This window comes from Pyxicephalus adspersus, chromosome Z, assembly GCF_032062135.1.
Source record: "Pyxicephalus adspersus chromosome Z, UCB_Pads_2.0, whole genome shotgun sequence".
NCBI lineage: Eukaryota > Metazoa > Chordata > Amphibia > Anura > Pyxicephalidae > Pyxicephalus > Pyxicephalus adspersus.
The window spans coordinates 59,313,659-59,327,196 of NC_092871.1; the positions used below are offsets into that span (position 1 = coordinate 59,313,659).

The following is a 13,538-nucleotide window of genomic DNA, read 5'->3' on the forward strand; positions in this document are numbered from 1 at the left end:
TCAAAAAAGTATATATAGGTATTTCACTGTCCTGGAACAGTCACCAACTGGGCAACATAAAGGTCCATTTTCTGTGGACGTACTTACCTGGAATTATTTCCAAATATCAAGTTGGCTTTATAATCGCTCGCCAAGCGGGCAATGTTACCAGACATATTGATATAATTGATGCCCTTAATAAACTTGATCAAGGGGCGGTACTCCTAAGTCTAGACGCTGAAAAAGTGTTTGACCGGCTCAGCTGGCCCTTCCCCATGCAAACCCTACAGTGGATAGGTATTACTGGCCCTTTTCTCAGAGCTATTGGGGCACTTTATACATCTCCCTAGTTTTAGAACGTCTTACCCATGCGAATTCCCCTAAAATAGTGATTCAAAATGGCACTAGACAGGGGTGCCCGCTTTCCCCCTTTGTTATTTGCATTGTGTATTGAGCCACTTAACTAGAATGATCCGACAGGATCCTGATTATCAAAGAGATTCTATTAAAACTAAATCGTTCACTATTGCACTATATGCTGATGATGTTTTACAGATCTTTACTAACCCTCTCATCACCCTTCCAAATTTACATAGAGAACTGAATGAGTTTGGCTCTCTATCAGGTTATAAGGTTAATCCGTTTAAAACAGAAGCCCTCTTTATAAACTTACAGCCATCTCTTTGGCAGCAGCTTCAAGCAGAATACCCATATCATTGACCTTTTGGGTCCTATACTTTTTTTTTTTTAAGGCACGGTAAGGCAAGGCAAGGTATATGGCTCCAATGTAAGGATAAATTTGCCCCGACTACACCTGCATCATTATTAAGCTGCATGCGATGTTTCCTAATTGAGTAACATGTGTTGGAGATGTGGCACTGCGATTGGCACTTTGCATCATATTTTTTGGTCCTGCTCACTTATAGAGCCCTATTGGGCAAAAGTCAACAAACTTTTCGGATATACAGGAAATTTCATTATCGCTCGATGTAGTCACTCTACTGCTGGGTCTTCCTATTTCCACCCTCACTAAATTCAATAGAAAACTGGTGTGTCACATACTTACAACAGCCAGGTGTCTTATTGCTAGATATTGGAAACCCACCTCACCCCCCCCCGTTTAATGGATTTATATACTAGAATAAAAAAGATGCAAGACCTTACGGCCAGGATTTATGATAGATATGACAAATTTACAGCAATCTGGGCCCCATGGGACATGTACCTTCTATCAGCCACTAATATGTTTTAACGAGTATCTGCTGACATCCAACTAGCCCCTTCCAATATAGTCCCACATAATATTCCCTCAGGGGTAATTCTCCTACTTAATTACCATATGTCTACTGTTTTTACATTCTTCCATTGTACTCACTCCACCTTTCTCTTTTCTTCTCTACCTTCTCCCTCTCTTTTTTTCCCCCCTTTTCTTCCCTATCTGATTTACCAAGAAATTCCTGGTTTAGATTAGGATACTGTTGGAATTGTTTATTATACGAGACGAGATGTATAGAATAACCCTCATGAAAGGACTTTGTGCTACGTTGTATTTTATAATGGAGTTATTTATATGCTATTTACCTCTGGCTATTATATGTTATTACAGTTTTTTTGGTTTAACTATCCATTCTTTATGCTTGTTGTTATTTGAAAACTCAATAAAAATATAATTTTTCAAAAAAAAAAAAAAAAAAAAAAAAAAAAAAGGATTGTCTTTTTTTAGCTTGACATATGCAGAAATAAAACTAAATCCTGTCTGTTATTGACAAATGTACTCACCCTGTGCCTGCATGCGTGTTCTAACAAGAGCCAGGGGATAGCTGGCAAGTTGCCCACATGTACTGGATATGGTTCCACAGGCCAGTAATACAAAGACACCAGGGTCAGCACTGCTTGTGGCATATCGATTCAGCCAGGCATTCTTCAGAGTCTTCAAAGAAAAAAAGATAGGATATTTAGAAACTCATCATTTACCACAAAATCATGGTCTAGGAAAATTTTAATCAATGTGGAAATTTGATCAAAGCAAAACTGTTTACCAACATTGCATAACACACATAAAAGCTGGATATTCTAGGAGTGGAGTCATAGTAAATCTGGCAGGAAATGAATAATATCCAAGCTCAAATCTGTCCAATGTAAATGACAGATTGTTGATTTCTTAAAGCCACACAAATGTCGAACTTTGGCATCTTACCTCATATACCGCCAAATCAATGCCAGCATAAGGAATAATGCCTAGCATGTTTGGGACATATCCCTTGTAGAAGGCAGAAACTCCTTCTTTAAGCCAAATCTTTTTTCCACAGTCCAACAGCCCGTGATATTGACCAGTCTTCCTCAGAGCCATCCTTGTTTTCAAGACCTACAAACAATGAGAAAAGTGAATTAAGCACCAACTTCACAACCACCAGCTCAAGTTCATCCACAATACCAGCAGCCCAAAAGCTCACCTCCATGGGGTATATACTGCTCTGAGCAATAACGCCAGCAAGAGACCCAGCGACCAATCTCTCACGAATACCTAGGGTCTCCTGGTCACTACCAATGACACGTTTAATCTGCAGAAATCAAATCAGGGACAAGTTATACAAAGAGATTAAAAAGCAAAAGAGTAAAAGTACTAAAACAGTTATAAAATTACAGAATTATGTTAACTTTTATTGTTCTACCCAACGTCTTTAGTGGAAGAACCGTCATGTCCAAATCTACACAACCCTATTTAGGCGTCCACCTATGGCATTATCAGTCAAAACTGTTACACAGGAGCAGAAAGTTAAAAACTCACCTGCTCGTAAGCCATGAACTTAATAGCAGACTCTGGAGCAATTTTAATGACGTTGATGCCATTTCCCCTCCACAGTGAGCGGTAGCCTCCCTCACGGACCATTTGTGCAAAGCCCCCAAAGATGGACATGCTGTTGCAGCGTGAAGCGTGGACCTGCAAGAGAAAACACAAGGCATGTGCTCAGAAATCACTACTAATCCCAGCACAATGGTTTCTAATGGTTTGTGGGAGGGCTGTGTAATCCCAGCTGGAATGTGTAATAACAGTACTTCAGCTAAAGGCACACTGCTAAGCTACTAGTGCGTCATTACTATAATACTACTTTTAAAGTTATTAACCATTGCAGCACAAAGACCTGGAACTAGTGCTAACTGTAGGAAACCAATAGCCAATGACCAAAAGCAGCTAAACAAGTCCTAAACTAATGCAATTCAGTTCATGTGCCATTTTTTTCAACAGGAGTTATAGAAAAAACTCCAAACAAATCAGGTATACAAAACTGGCATACCAACTTCACCAGTTAATGTTCACAAAGTGTTTTTCCCATTCCAACCACTGGATATGACAGCTTCCTTATTTCAATGGGTAAGCTGAGGCACATTTATTTAGAAACAAAATAAGGACAGCGCCTAAATAAGGGCACTGGCCTTTTCAGAAACATAATGACAAAGAAAAGCATCCACCACTAAACAAAAAGTTGCACCCCTGCTTCTCATGTGACCTTGCAGCAAAAATGTAACCCTGAAATGGCTAAGTGCCAGATAAATAATATGTTCTGTTCTTTGAACAGTTCTGTGAACTAAAATGGGAGATGTCATTCATAATGTGCAGAACAAAGTTCAAAATTCCTCCAATTATCTCTAACCGTGATTACACAATTCTCCTTGCCCTTGTGATCCCAATGCAAATGAAACTTGTGAAACCACTTGCATCATCAATCAATACTGAACATTTCACCCAATAATGAAAGGGCTTTGCTTCCTAGATGTGTGCCACCTGTACACTATACTAACCTGCATGAGTACTTTTAAACGATCGAGGGGAGCTGTACATGTCCGTGACACAGCGCCAGCCCCACCACCAGCCACAAGATGCCTCCACCACATTCCAGTTTGTTTCTCTTCCACAGTAAATTCATCGGGTACAATAAGGTTTTCTCCAACATCAAAGATCTGTGGAGGGAGAAGAGTGATTGAGTCAGTGTTCCTACTATCCAAACAAAATGTATAAATCATGTTCTACAACACACAATCCTCAGAGCTGCTGCCCATGCCTGATTCCAGCTAGTACTTCAGTCAATACTAGCAATGCAAATTCTTTTTGCAGAAAGATATGTAAAGGTAAGCATATCCGGCTGCAACAGCAAAAAAGCTTCAGGCACTGAGGGTGGAACAAACTAGCACAGGCTGCCTGGGACTAGTTAAGCACCACTTGCAATTTGCTGCCAGATTTTCATGATTTGGTTTTTACCACTTGGTAAAAGATGTCACAAGTTTCCTTAGGCATGTCCTCTTCAGACTCGTGTTATGTTTCAGATAAACCAATAAATGCTATGCACTGGTCAAATTCACCAACTACAGTAAAAAAAAAAAGTTCTGACAAAGTAAAGGTTTAACAGAATACCTTCCACTGACAGTAACCAAAAGCTGGGAATCCATTTTATCAAAATCAAGTCTCTTCAGCTGGAGCTTAGGCATGTCTAGGGCATAACACATTTATGGAATCTGTCCCATGTCACTTTGATGGCAGAAGGGGTTCATTTTAAAATTGACTAACAATATTGTTTACTTTATTTGGATAGTGCAACTCTTCATAAGCATACTGTAGAGGTTACTTCAAAGACAACTAATCGTTGATTAGTATGGAACTTTGTCTTAGGAGCCCATGCTAAAGAAACAGAGCTTGCTATCCGAACACATTACATAGAAATGAACCAAAAAAAAATGTTTTTCTCTGAATCACGTATTTTAAGTATGCAGAGGAATTATTGTGTCAAGATATCAGTACTGAAAACCAGGATAGACAAGCAACTAAAAAGCAGTCCGTAAAGGCAGCCATCACATTTCTTTCAAGAGGTGAACAGAAGACATGATGAACATACCCTTATTTAGGTTCAAGCCCTTGGAACAACCAATTGCTGTTTATACCATGAAATCCACACAATTTAAAGAGCATTTGAACACCCAATTTCACTAAAACATGCAGTGCCAAGCCTACAGGAAAGAATTAAATACTTACCGTAGAGTGTTTCCAGTAAAGAATGATTTCTGGAATGTTTTCAGCAGGATGTAAGAGATGGTAATCTCTCCACTCATTCCAGTTTATTGTCATTGTACCATTCTTATCCATGCTGAAAGACAAAATGCCATTGCCAGGGTGAATCACAGTGACTGCAAAGCAAATACAGGCCAACATGCACAAGCAAAGCGGGAAGGTGAAAAGAGGACAAACATACTTACTGGGTGACAGGACCCCAGCGATGGCACTTCCTAATTCTGAGACCCACACAGACAGAAGCAAAAGGAAAGACAGCACAGATAAAAGTTATTTCCTGACAGTTCTGTACCAAACCCAGTGAACACTTCTAATACTCAGATACACTTCTATTAACCATAATATGTCATGAGCATCTCCAGCTCAAAAGGTATTTGATGACAACTCATGGAATACTGGATGATTTATTTGCCTAATTGCATGAGGTAGAATACTATCCAGGAGAAGTAAGAGTCAGTACAAAACAAGACATACTACAAAACTTAAACACAAATTTGTTTTTAGTGCACAAAACCATTTTTGTGAACTTACCTCTTAAGAATTTTCTCTGCCTGCTGCTCAGAGATGTTCACGCCAAGGTCACGGAGAGATTGCATTATTTCCTGTACATCGATTCGACCTAGAAGAAACATATAATGAAATGGTTGGCTAAAAAAGTTCAAGGACCACTTCTGACAAGGTGGGCCAAATGCATTCATAACCGCAGTAATCCCCTGTCCTGTTTAATAAAGACCTCTTATAAAAAGCCTGGCTCCCCTCCGACTTCTAGAGAAGAGGCATAGGATTGCCAATATGAACAGAATGGTAGGATTTTAAAGTAGTTTGAAAAGGGACATTACTATAACCCCCTACCTTCAAAAAGATATACACTTTAGGTTTTTCCCATTAACACTGCATTTGGGACAGCCAAATTTTCACAGTACGTGCCATTTCCAATTAAACAAGGAACATCAGCTAAGGCCCAATGTGATAACAGAAAAACTGAAGAATTTAACTACCACCAGATTGTGACCTGCACCCTCAATAGATTGGGTTACCATCAGCATGCTTGAATTGGATAATTTTCACTTGTCAGTGTAAGTGAATTGATGGCATGCATTAAAATGGAGCACAGGAAACAGAAACTAATACCATTCAAACTTGGCTAAGAACTAACCATCATTTTTCTTGTCGAGGCTGCGGAAGACCAGTCTGAGCTTCTTCTCATGGTCTCGAAGGTAGTGAACAAACTCCTCAAAGTCCAGCTGCCCATCTTGGTCCTTATCTCCGGCTTTTACTATTTTCTGTATGGGGATAAAAGAAAGAGCTCAGATTTACACGGTCATTCTGGATGTAAGAGCCAAATGATCAATTGGCAGGATACTGATGAAAAAAAAATAAAAAAAATACACAGGAAAAAGCGTAATCTGCCACTTAACAAGAATTGTCTACAAAACTCATGAATCTAGGACATTCAGGAACATAACACACCTGAGAGAAACCAGTGATCATATTATGCAAACTGAAAACTTTAAACTCAGATTTTTTATTACAGCAAGTGTCTCAAAATAGGTTACAGTACTGTTTTTAACTGACTAGGCAAGAAAATGTATAGCCACAAGTAACTGATGGTTAATAGTCACCCACTGCAATGCCAATCAGCAGAAGAGCTAAGTGAAATCAATCAGATTTACAGTGACCTTTGTAAACTGTCTGAGCTGCAGTCACAGGACCTCAAAGGACAGGGAGTGCTGACAGCTAAAGATAGCTGGGTGTGTGACATTACACTCTGGCCAGCAGGCACACAGTTTGCCTTGGGTGAATCCCCAATCAAACACACACTAAAATGCACCATATGTATATTTTACACATTGACAAAAAAAAAAAATGTCAATAAATAGAAGCACGAATCATCAGATTGGTTAAAATGTCCATCCCAGAACCCCACCAATTGCTGAATCGATCAGATCAACAAATATGCTGGAAAGTCCTACAGAAGGGTAGGAATCTCAGTTTGTTGTATGTACAAGTTAGGCACTGATCCCGCTTGCTTAAGTTGAGCAGTGTAAAGTCTTCTCAAACTAAAATACAAAAATATGTGATGCAATATTGCCTTTAATAAAAACACAGGTTTTTGTTGAAATTGGCTTTATTAACAGGCATATAACAAACAACTAAATCAGTGACATTCTCCCATCCCCCCCTTCACTAGTAGTTTCTGTAGTGCAACCACTCCAGGTATTCCAATGCAAGGTGCTCGGTCCACATAATGCACTGCTGGCAATATTACAGAAAAAAAAAAATTTAAAATTTTATTACATTATTTGTGCCCATAGCACACAAGGTAAAAAATAGCAATACTGTTCACTCGCTACATTAATGTAAAATAAAGTACAAAACTAATATACTGCAGAAGGAAAATAGCAAATCTGTAATTAAGCTTTAAAAAAAAACAGATGGTATGAACAATTTTAGGTTTAATTTTTGCAGGTGCATTTGAATGTGAAAAAGTAAAATTTAAATCTTTAGCAGCTGCATAAAACCTCCACAAGCCCACAAATAAAAGCAATCCATGACATGAGTAAAACATCCATAAGCTCACCTGTCTCCATTGCCTGTAAGTTGAAAACTCCCGAGACGGAATAAAAAGGCTCAGCCTAAAAATGGACTTCAGCTCTGATGGTAGTCCATCTGATTCAAAGTACTGAAACTCTGCTTGCGACTGATCGAGCACGTACAAGCTCAGACAAAGCATCGTGGAGATGCCGCTTTGTGAACTTGCTTCAGCTCTTTACTCCTCTGCAACTCCACGCTTTCTCTACAGTAATTGCTGCAGCCGGTGTGCCGGTTGCAAGCCTTAGGTGGCCGTGCTCACGTGTCATTGGCTCAGATGGACCAGCCCCCTCCCATTGAAGTCAGTGTAACCGGCAGAACCAGCCTTTTACAGCAAGCCAATCCCAGGGAAGTCTCCCACCGTGTCCAGGGATTCACCAGCCACATAAGCCCTCAGGAAGGAAACCAAGTAACTGCAGCTGCCCCTGTTTAGAAGGCAAAGGTAAAGAAACCCTCTAGTAATGCCAGTTTTAGACGCACATAGCAAGTGCATTGCTTGAAATGTAAAAGATATTTAGTATTAAAATGTTATGACAGAGCACACCTGACACATGTCACAGAGATTTTAATAAATTAAAGCCTCTTCCGTCATGACCGTTGTGCTGCCACCTCTCCAATACTCCGAAAAGCTGAGTTTCTGCAGTGAAATCAGAGTGGAATAGAAGCTGCAGCAAATCAAAATATTTTTGGTTATTTCCTGGCTAATGGATATTGTTTTTTTTTCCCCTCTCAGCTTTCCTGGCTCACCCACTTCCAATCACTGGATTTCAGTTCATTGAAATGATCATCACTTTAAGGTTCCTATTTTCAGAAAGCCATATATAGCATCTTGCATGGGGCTCAGACCAGCAATTATTTGCTGCATTGCAGGCATCCAATGAAAAGGAAGGGTTTTAGTGAGTAATTTAATCATGTTCTTAAAAGAAAAAAACATTTATTAATTCTCCTCTGTTAAGCCTTTTGCTAAAAGAGTTTAGCTAACCACCTTAGCAGAACGCATACCGTCCCTTCCTCCATCAAGTTGTGCACCGTTTGGTCTATGAAAAGATAATTAAAGATTGTCTCCAGTGACAGATCCGTCGTTGGTACACAGTTTGGTAGTTGGTACTATAGTTTTCACATTTATACAGCAAATCAGCAGACTCCCTGACAACACAAGATATGCATGTTCTGCATATATGCAGAAAGGCAGCCTTACAACAAAGAGCAGGGAAGTGGCATATAAAAATCTTTTATGAGTCTTATGCAGGGATTTAAATGGGAAAAATATACATCTTTAATTAGACAAAAGCCAGGTCACCTGTGCAACACCTATATAGTAAAATAAGGTATGTTGAATTACTGCCTTTAGTGAAAGGAAAACCCATTGAGCATACATAGGCCAATATTTCCCAACATTGTCTAAAAAAAGAAAACAAATTCCCAGCCCTCTCCTTGCAAACGGCAGCAGCCATTTACTTCTTCAGGCACAGGCTGCGAGTACACACTCAGCAGTAATTCCATCTTCAAGTCAAAGTCACTCGATATGTTCTCAGGTGTTGCCATATTCTGAGTGGAAATCACGCATGCTCTAATGCTTCAGAGACAAGAAAGCTTTACCTGCTGCAGCTCCTTCCAGGGTGCCACCAACATCAGGACAATCTGGCCCTCAGCATCATCCTGTTCCTTCATCACATCTGTCCCTTCCGTAATACAAGGGCCATTTATATTGTCACCATCCGAGCCCTTGCAGGCTATCCAAGAAATATACGTGCCCAAGAACTCCCACACTGACTTCAGCATATTTCCTTTTGTTGGCTACGCATTAAGAAATGGGTAGACTGAACACACCTAGCTGATTCTATGACACTGCAAAAATGAAAGTTACCCCTAAAGTAAAAAGCAGGAACGTAGCTGTACAAAAAGCATCAGACTATTCAACACCTGTAAACTGTTTGGCCTTACTCTGCATTAAATGATTACACCAAAAATCCTGAAGCCAGCTGCTCTGACACTGCAATCACACTGCAGCAGTCTCTGGCCAATCACAGCTGTGGACACGAACACGCTATGAAGTCAGACCAGTCAGCATTCACCAACCTAGAAGGAAATTCCAGCATCACTCCAGGTCCATAAAGAGAAACTGAAAAACTGCAGAATCGGCCTGATCTATACAGCAGGCTGAGCTAAACTGACAATGACAAGGCTTTCTTAAAGTGAAACAGATTTCTTTTCCCCAGATGAATGCATGAAATTATCAGTGTAAAGCCCATCAATAAGTGTTGTTTTAAAAACCTGGGATAAAATGGAATACTTCTATTAAATTGTATGCATGAATAGCTGGAGCCTTAGGCTACATACACACGTGCAATATTTATTGTTGGAAACAAAGGACCAACGACCGATATTCGTTACCAAAAAAAAATAAAAAAATTGCACAACTATGCTGATGAACGAGGAATGACGCTGAAAACGAATGACCGCCCCGGCGGATCTGATTGGGCGACGATCATTTGCTTTCTATCGTGTGTACTATTTATTTATTATTTATTTATTGTGTGTACTATGTATTCTATTGTGTTCAGTGATCGTGGTCGTTTCTGCGGTACACATCAATTCCTGCATCGTTCAAACGATCGTATCTAGTGTGTGTACACTATTGGTGGATTATTTTAGAACGATCGTATCATTACAGCATGTAGACATGTGCACAATAGGATCGCTCAAAATATTTGTGTATAATCGTTGATTGGTCATTAATCGTTCCTTTTAGAACGATAATTATTGCATGTGTGTACCTAGCCTTATTGCACAGTGACACAGGCATTGAACTGCTGACCAGAAGGCACTTATAGATGCTACAGCAATGTTTTCCAAGTTTTGATCTGCAGCTCCTGCTGCGTATCTCATTTTGTTTGCATATTGATTACCTTAAAATGTTGGAGTTCAAACTAAACTATATCCAGCCTAAAAAGAGACACTGTATATCCAACTCTCCAAGGCATCCTGCCTAAAAACATAACAATGTAGTCGATTTCAGACGTCTTATACTTACAACATGCTGATGATTCTTCCCTCCAGATTGTACACCACTACAGACAGTATGGTAAATCTAATGAGTTATCAAGCATTACTCACATGTAGCTCCTGTCTGGCACTACAAAAGGTTCTATTTTCCTCTCCCCCTGTGATTGGACAATAAAATGAAAAGCAACAGACTAATAAGCTCAAATTTGCCATTCTACCCCATAAATTAGATCCTTGCACAGTAGCACAACTGGATGATCATTTCATTGCACAAAATTGACAAAGTCTGTCAATTTGAAGACCATAAAAAACAAAGGCGGCAGATTACAGAATGTTTAATGTTATCGTTAATACTTACAATCATATATTATAATTTTTTTAGTTGCTAAGATTTTATAGAAGTTTGTTTCCATGTGTTGGAAAGAGCGACTGACCATGTCTGCTAAACGGTCTATAAAGTCAACACTACTTGTTTAAATAGAGAGAGGACCTAAATTCCATGCTGGTAAAAGGAATGAATATGAAATAATCCTATACAAGGTTTAGGAATATTTTAAAAATTATCCTGAAGAAAACAAACATCTTGCAGCAAAAAAAAAAAAAAAAAAAAAAAAAAAAAGTTGAAGAAAAGCATCAAAGCAAAAAAACAGCAGCATGGCTGTCATTCTGATCCGAGAGCATTTTCCACAAAGATTTTTTAAAAACACAGCAGTCAAATGTGATGTTCCATTTTTCTATTGCACATAACTGAAAACAAAACTCAAAAGGGAACTCTACGCACCCGTTATTTAGTACAGCCAAGGCCAAACACTAATAGGGAGATAAGTCTGAAGGACAGTATTAGAGCTGAGAGACTTTCAACTTTATTCACAGTGCTGACATTCTTCAAAATCTTGTCCAAAGTGGTAAAGAAGCATGCAACAAACAGGCATGTAAAATAAGTGAATATAAGGTATACTTTCCCTCAAAAGTTTGCGGCACCTTTTTACCAGCTTTCTGATATTACAGAGTGAAGAAAAACTAATTGTCATGTAAACAAATCAGAAAGACTGTAAGCAAACACCACAATGCAGCCCAAATTATACTGCAATCCCTCTTACCAGGATATAACCCAACCATACATAATGGCCTCTAAGGTACCGTTGGTTGTTTGTTTTTTTTAAACACACAAATCATTACTTTGAAACAAAGGCAGGTTACATTTTTATTGTATGGTACACAGACTGTTACTACATTTTACAATTAAAGTACAGACCCAATGACAAACAAATCCAGAATGTTCTATTTACTGCAATATTTGCTTGAGGGGAACTGTTCAATGGATTGTTGTGAATGGACAAGGGCATCTTATGATGAGGAAATAGACTAATGTGTGTAAAGAACTTAAACTGAATAAATAAATACTGGAAGTACAAAGCACATTAATAAGGCTTATCTTCTGTAAACTAGACACTGATCCCGTGCTAATATACAGGGGTATAACAGCAAGATAACACAGCAGGACAATGATGTGCTGAGGTGAAAGCAAGTGGCACTCTAAAAATGTGTGAATTAACTAAAAGCAGACAAGTATTAGATAGATCTTCATCTCATGGTGAAACTAATAATTAAGCCATAGTCCCTTTCAGCAGCAAAAAGAATGATTTATGCAGTGAACTGCTTGGAGTCAATATGCAAAATGATTTAAAAAAAAAAAAAAAAAAAAAAAAACACGCACACACATTTATTATAGCACTTGTATATGTAATCATGTACGCTCATAGATTGTAAGCTCTTCGGGGCTGGGTCCTCCTCTACTACTGTGTCACAGTCTGTAACTGTCTGTCATTTTCAACCCATATTTAATGTACAGCGCTGCATAATATGTTGGCCCTATAAAAATCCTGTTTAAAAAAAAAAAAATGATCAAGCTTTGCACCTTGGTTTGCTATTTTCCATTACTAGTTTCCCCCCTCTAGTGGCCATCGGTTTACTAAATACACGTTTAATCTATACCAAATTATACAGTTGAAATAGGACCAGATCGTGGCAGTGATATAAGTGACTATGTACAGTATTTCTGCATCTATTTTATATCAAACAGATATAACAATGCTTGCAATGGGTTACTAAAGGAAAAAAACTAATTGTTATACCTAACAAAAAGTTCTACCTTCTATGTTTGTTCATCGAGGGAAAACAAAAAAAAAAAAAAAACTTGGAGTAGGAGATGAATCCTGTGTGTATACAAAGAAGCTTCCATCACAGCAAACGTTAGTGGAATGAAAAAGGATCTCAGCTAGAGGTATCTACAAGCCACAAAATTAGATTGACACACAACATCTAGCTTCTTGTGACATCTACAGTATGAAATCTAGATGACAAGAGATAAGACTGGTACTTTCAATCACTGTATTTTATTGAATATCAGAATAAAGCTCATTAACAGTTACAGGCTTACTAAATCTAATCAACATTTGTATTTCCATTAATGCAGTTTTGGGATTTACAAAGTTCTGCCACATAGCACATCCCCGTGAGATGGGATTGACAAGATCTCATTCTCTGCTAGAGTTAAACACTTGAAAACATACAAATGAAGAACAAAAGCATCTTTTAGCATTTTGCACCACAACAGACTGGCTTCATTTACTGCTCCATCCCCCAGTTCAAACTCTTAAGATGCCAATACCAAGTAATAACACATAAATTAGTGGGTGAAAGAACACATTCACCAATTTATAAATTAACACATATCTGACTTATTGTTTCATATGCCTGGATTTTTAACTTCAAAATGGCCTCATATGCACACAACCCCCACTAATCCAGTAACAACTTTAGTGTACCAGGGAATATGTTAATGTTACATAAATGCATGAATAAAATAATATACAGGGCAAAAAAAAAAAAAAAAAAA

General features: G+C 38.5%; 1 protein-coding gene across 5 annotated transcripts in view; it reads right to left on the minus strand.

Moving 5' to 3' along the window:
- Window positions 1-13,538, minus strand: part of SLC25A25 (solute carrier family 25 member 25) — a 19,660-nt gene that overhangs the window by 3,035 nt on the left and 3,087 nt on the right. Inside the window, exons 1-10 of one of the 5 annotated variants that reach the window (XM_072431588.1) lie at window positions 9,233-9,927; window positions 6,198-6,324; window positions 5,573-5,660; window positions 5,227-5,262; window positions 5,006-5,117; window positions 3,781-3,939; window positions 2,768-2,920; window positions 2,433-2,540; window positions 2,177-2,344; window positions 1,759-1,909 (exon numbers count right to left, since the gene is read on the minus strand). In XM_072431588.1, the coding sequence (XP_072287689.1) occupies window positions 1,759-1,909; window positions 2,177-2,344; window positions 2,433-2,540; window positions 2,768-2,920; window positions 3,781-3,939; window positions 5,006-5,117; window positions 5,227-5,262; window positions 5,573-5,660; window positions 6,198-6,324; window positions 9,233-9,415 (1,285 nt within the window). In that variant the 5' untranslated portion in view covers window positions 9,416-9,927. Of the gene's footprint in view, window positions 1-1,758; window positions 1,910-2,176; window positions 2,345-2,432; window positions 2,541-2,767; window positions 2,921-3,780; window positions 3,940-5,005; window positions 5,118-5,226; window positions 5,263-5,572; window positions 5,661-6,197; window positions 6,325-7,622; window positions 9,097-9,232; window positions 9,928-13,538 lie in introns of those variants that run through there. The other 4 variants (XM_072431589.1, XM_072431586.1, XM_072431590.1 and 1 more) reach the window with 4 other exon arrangements.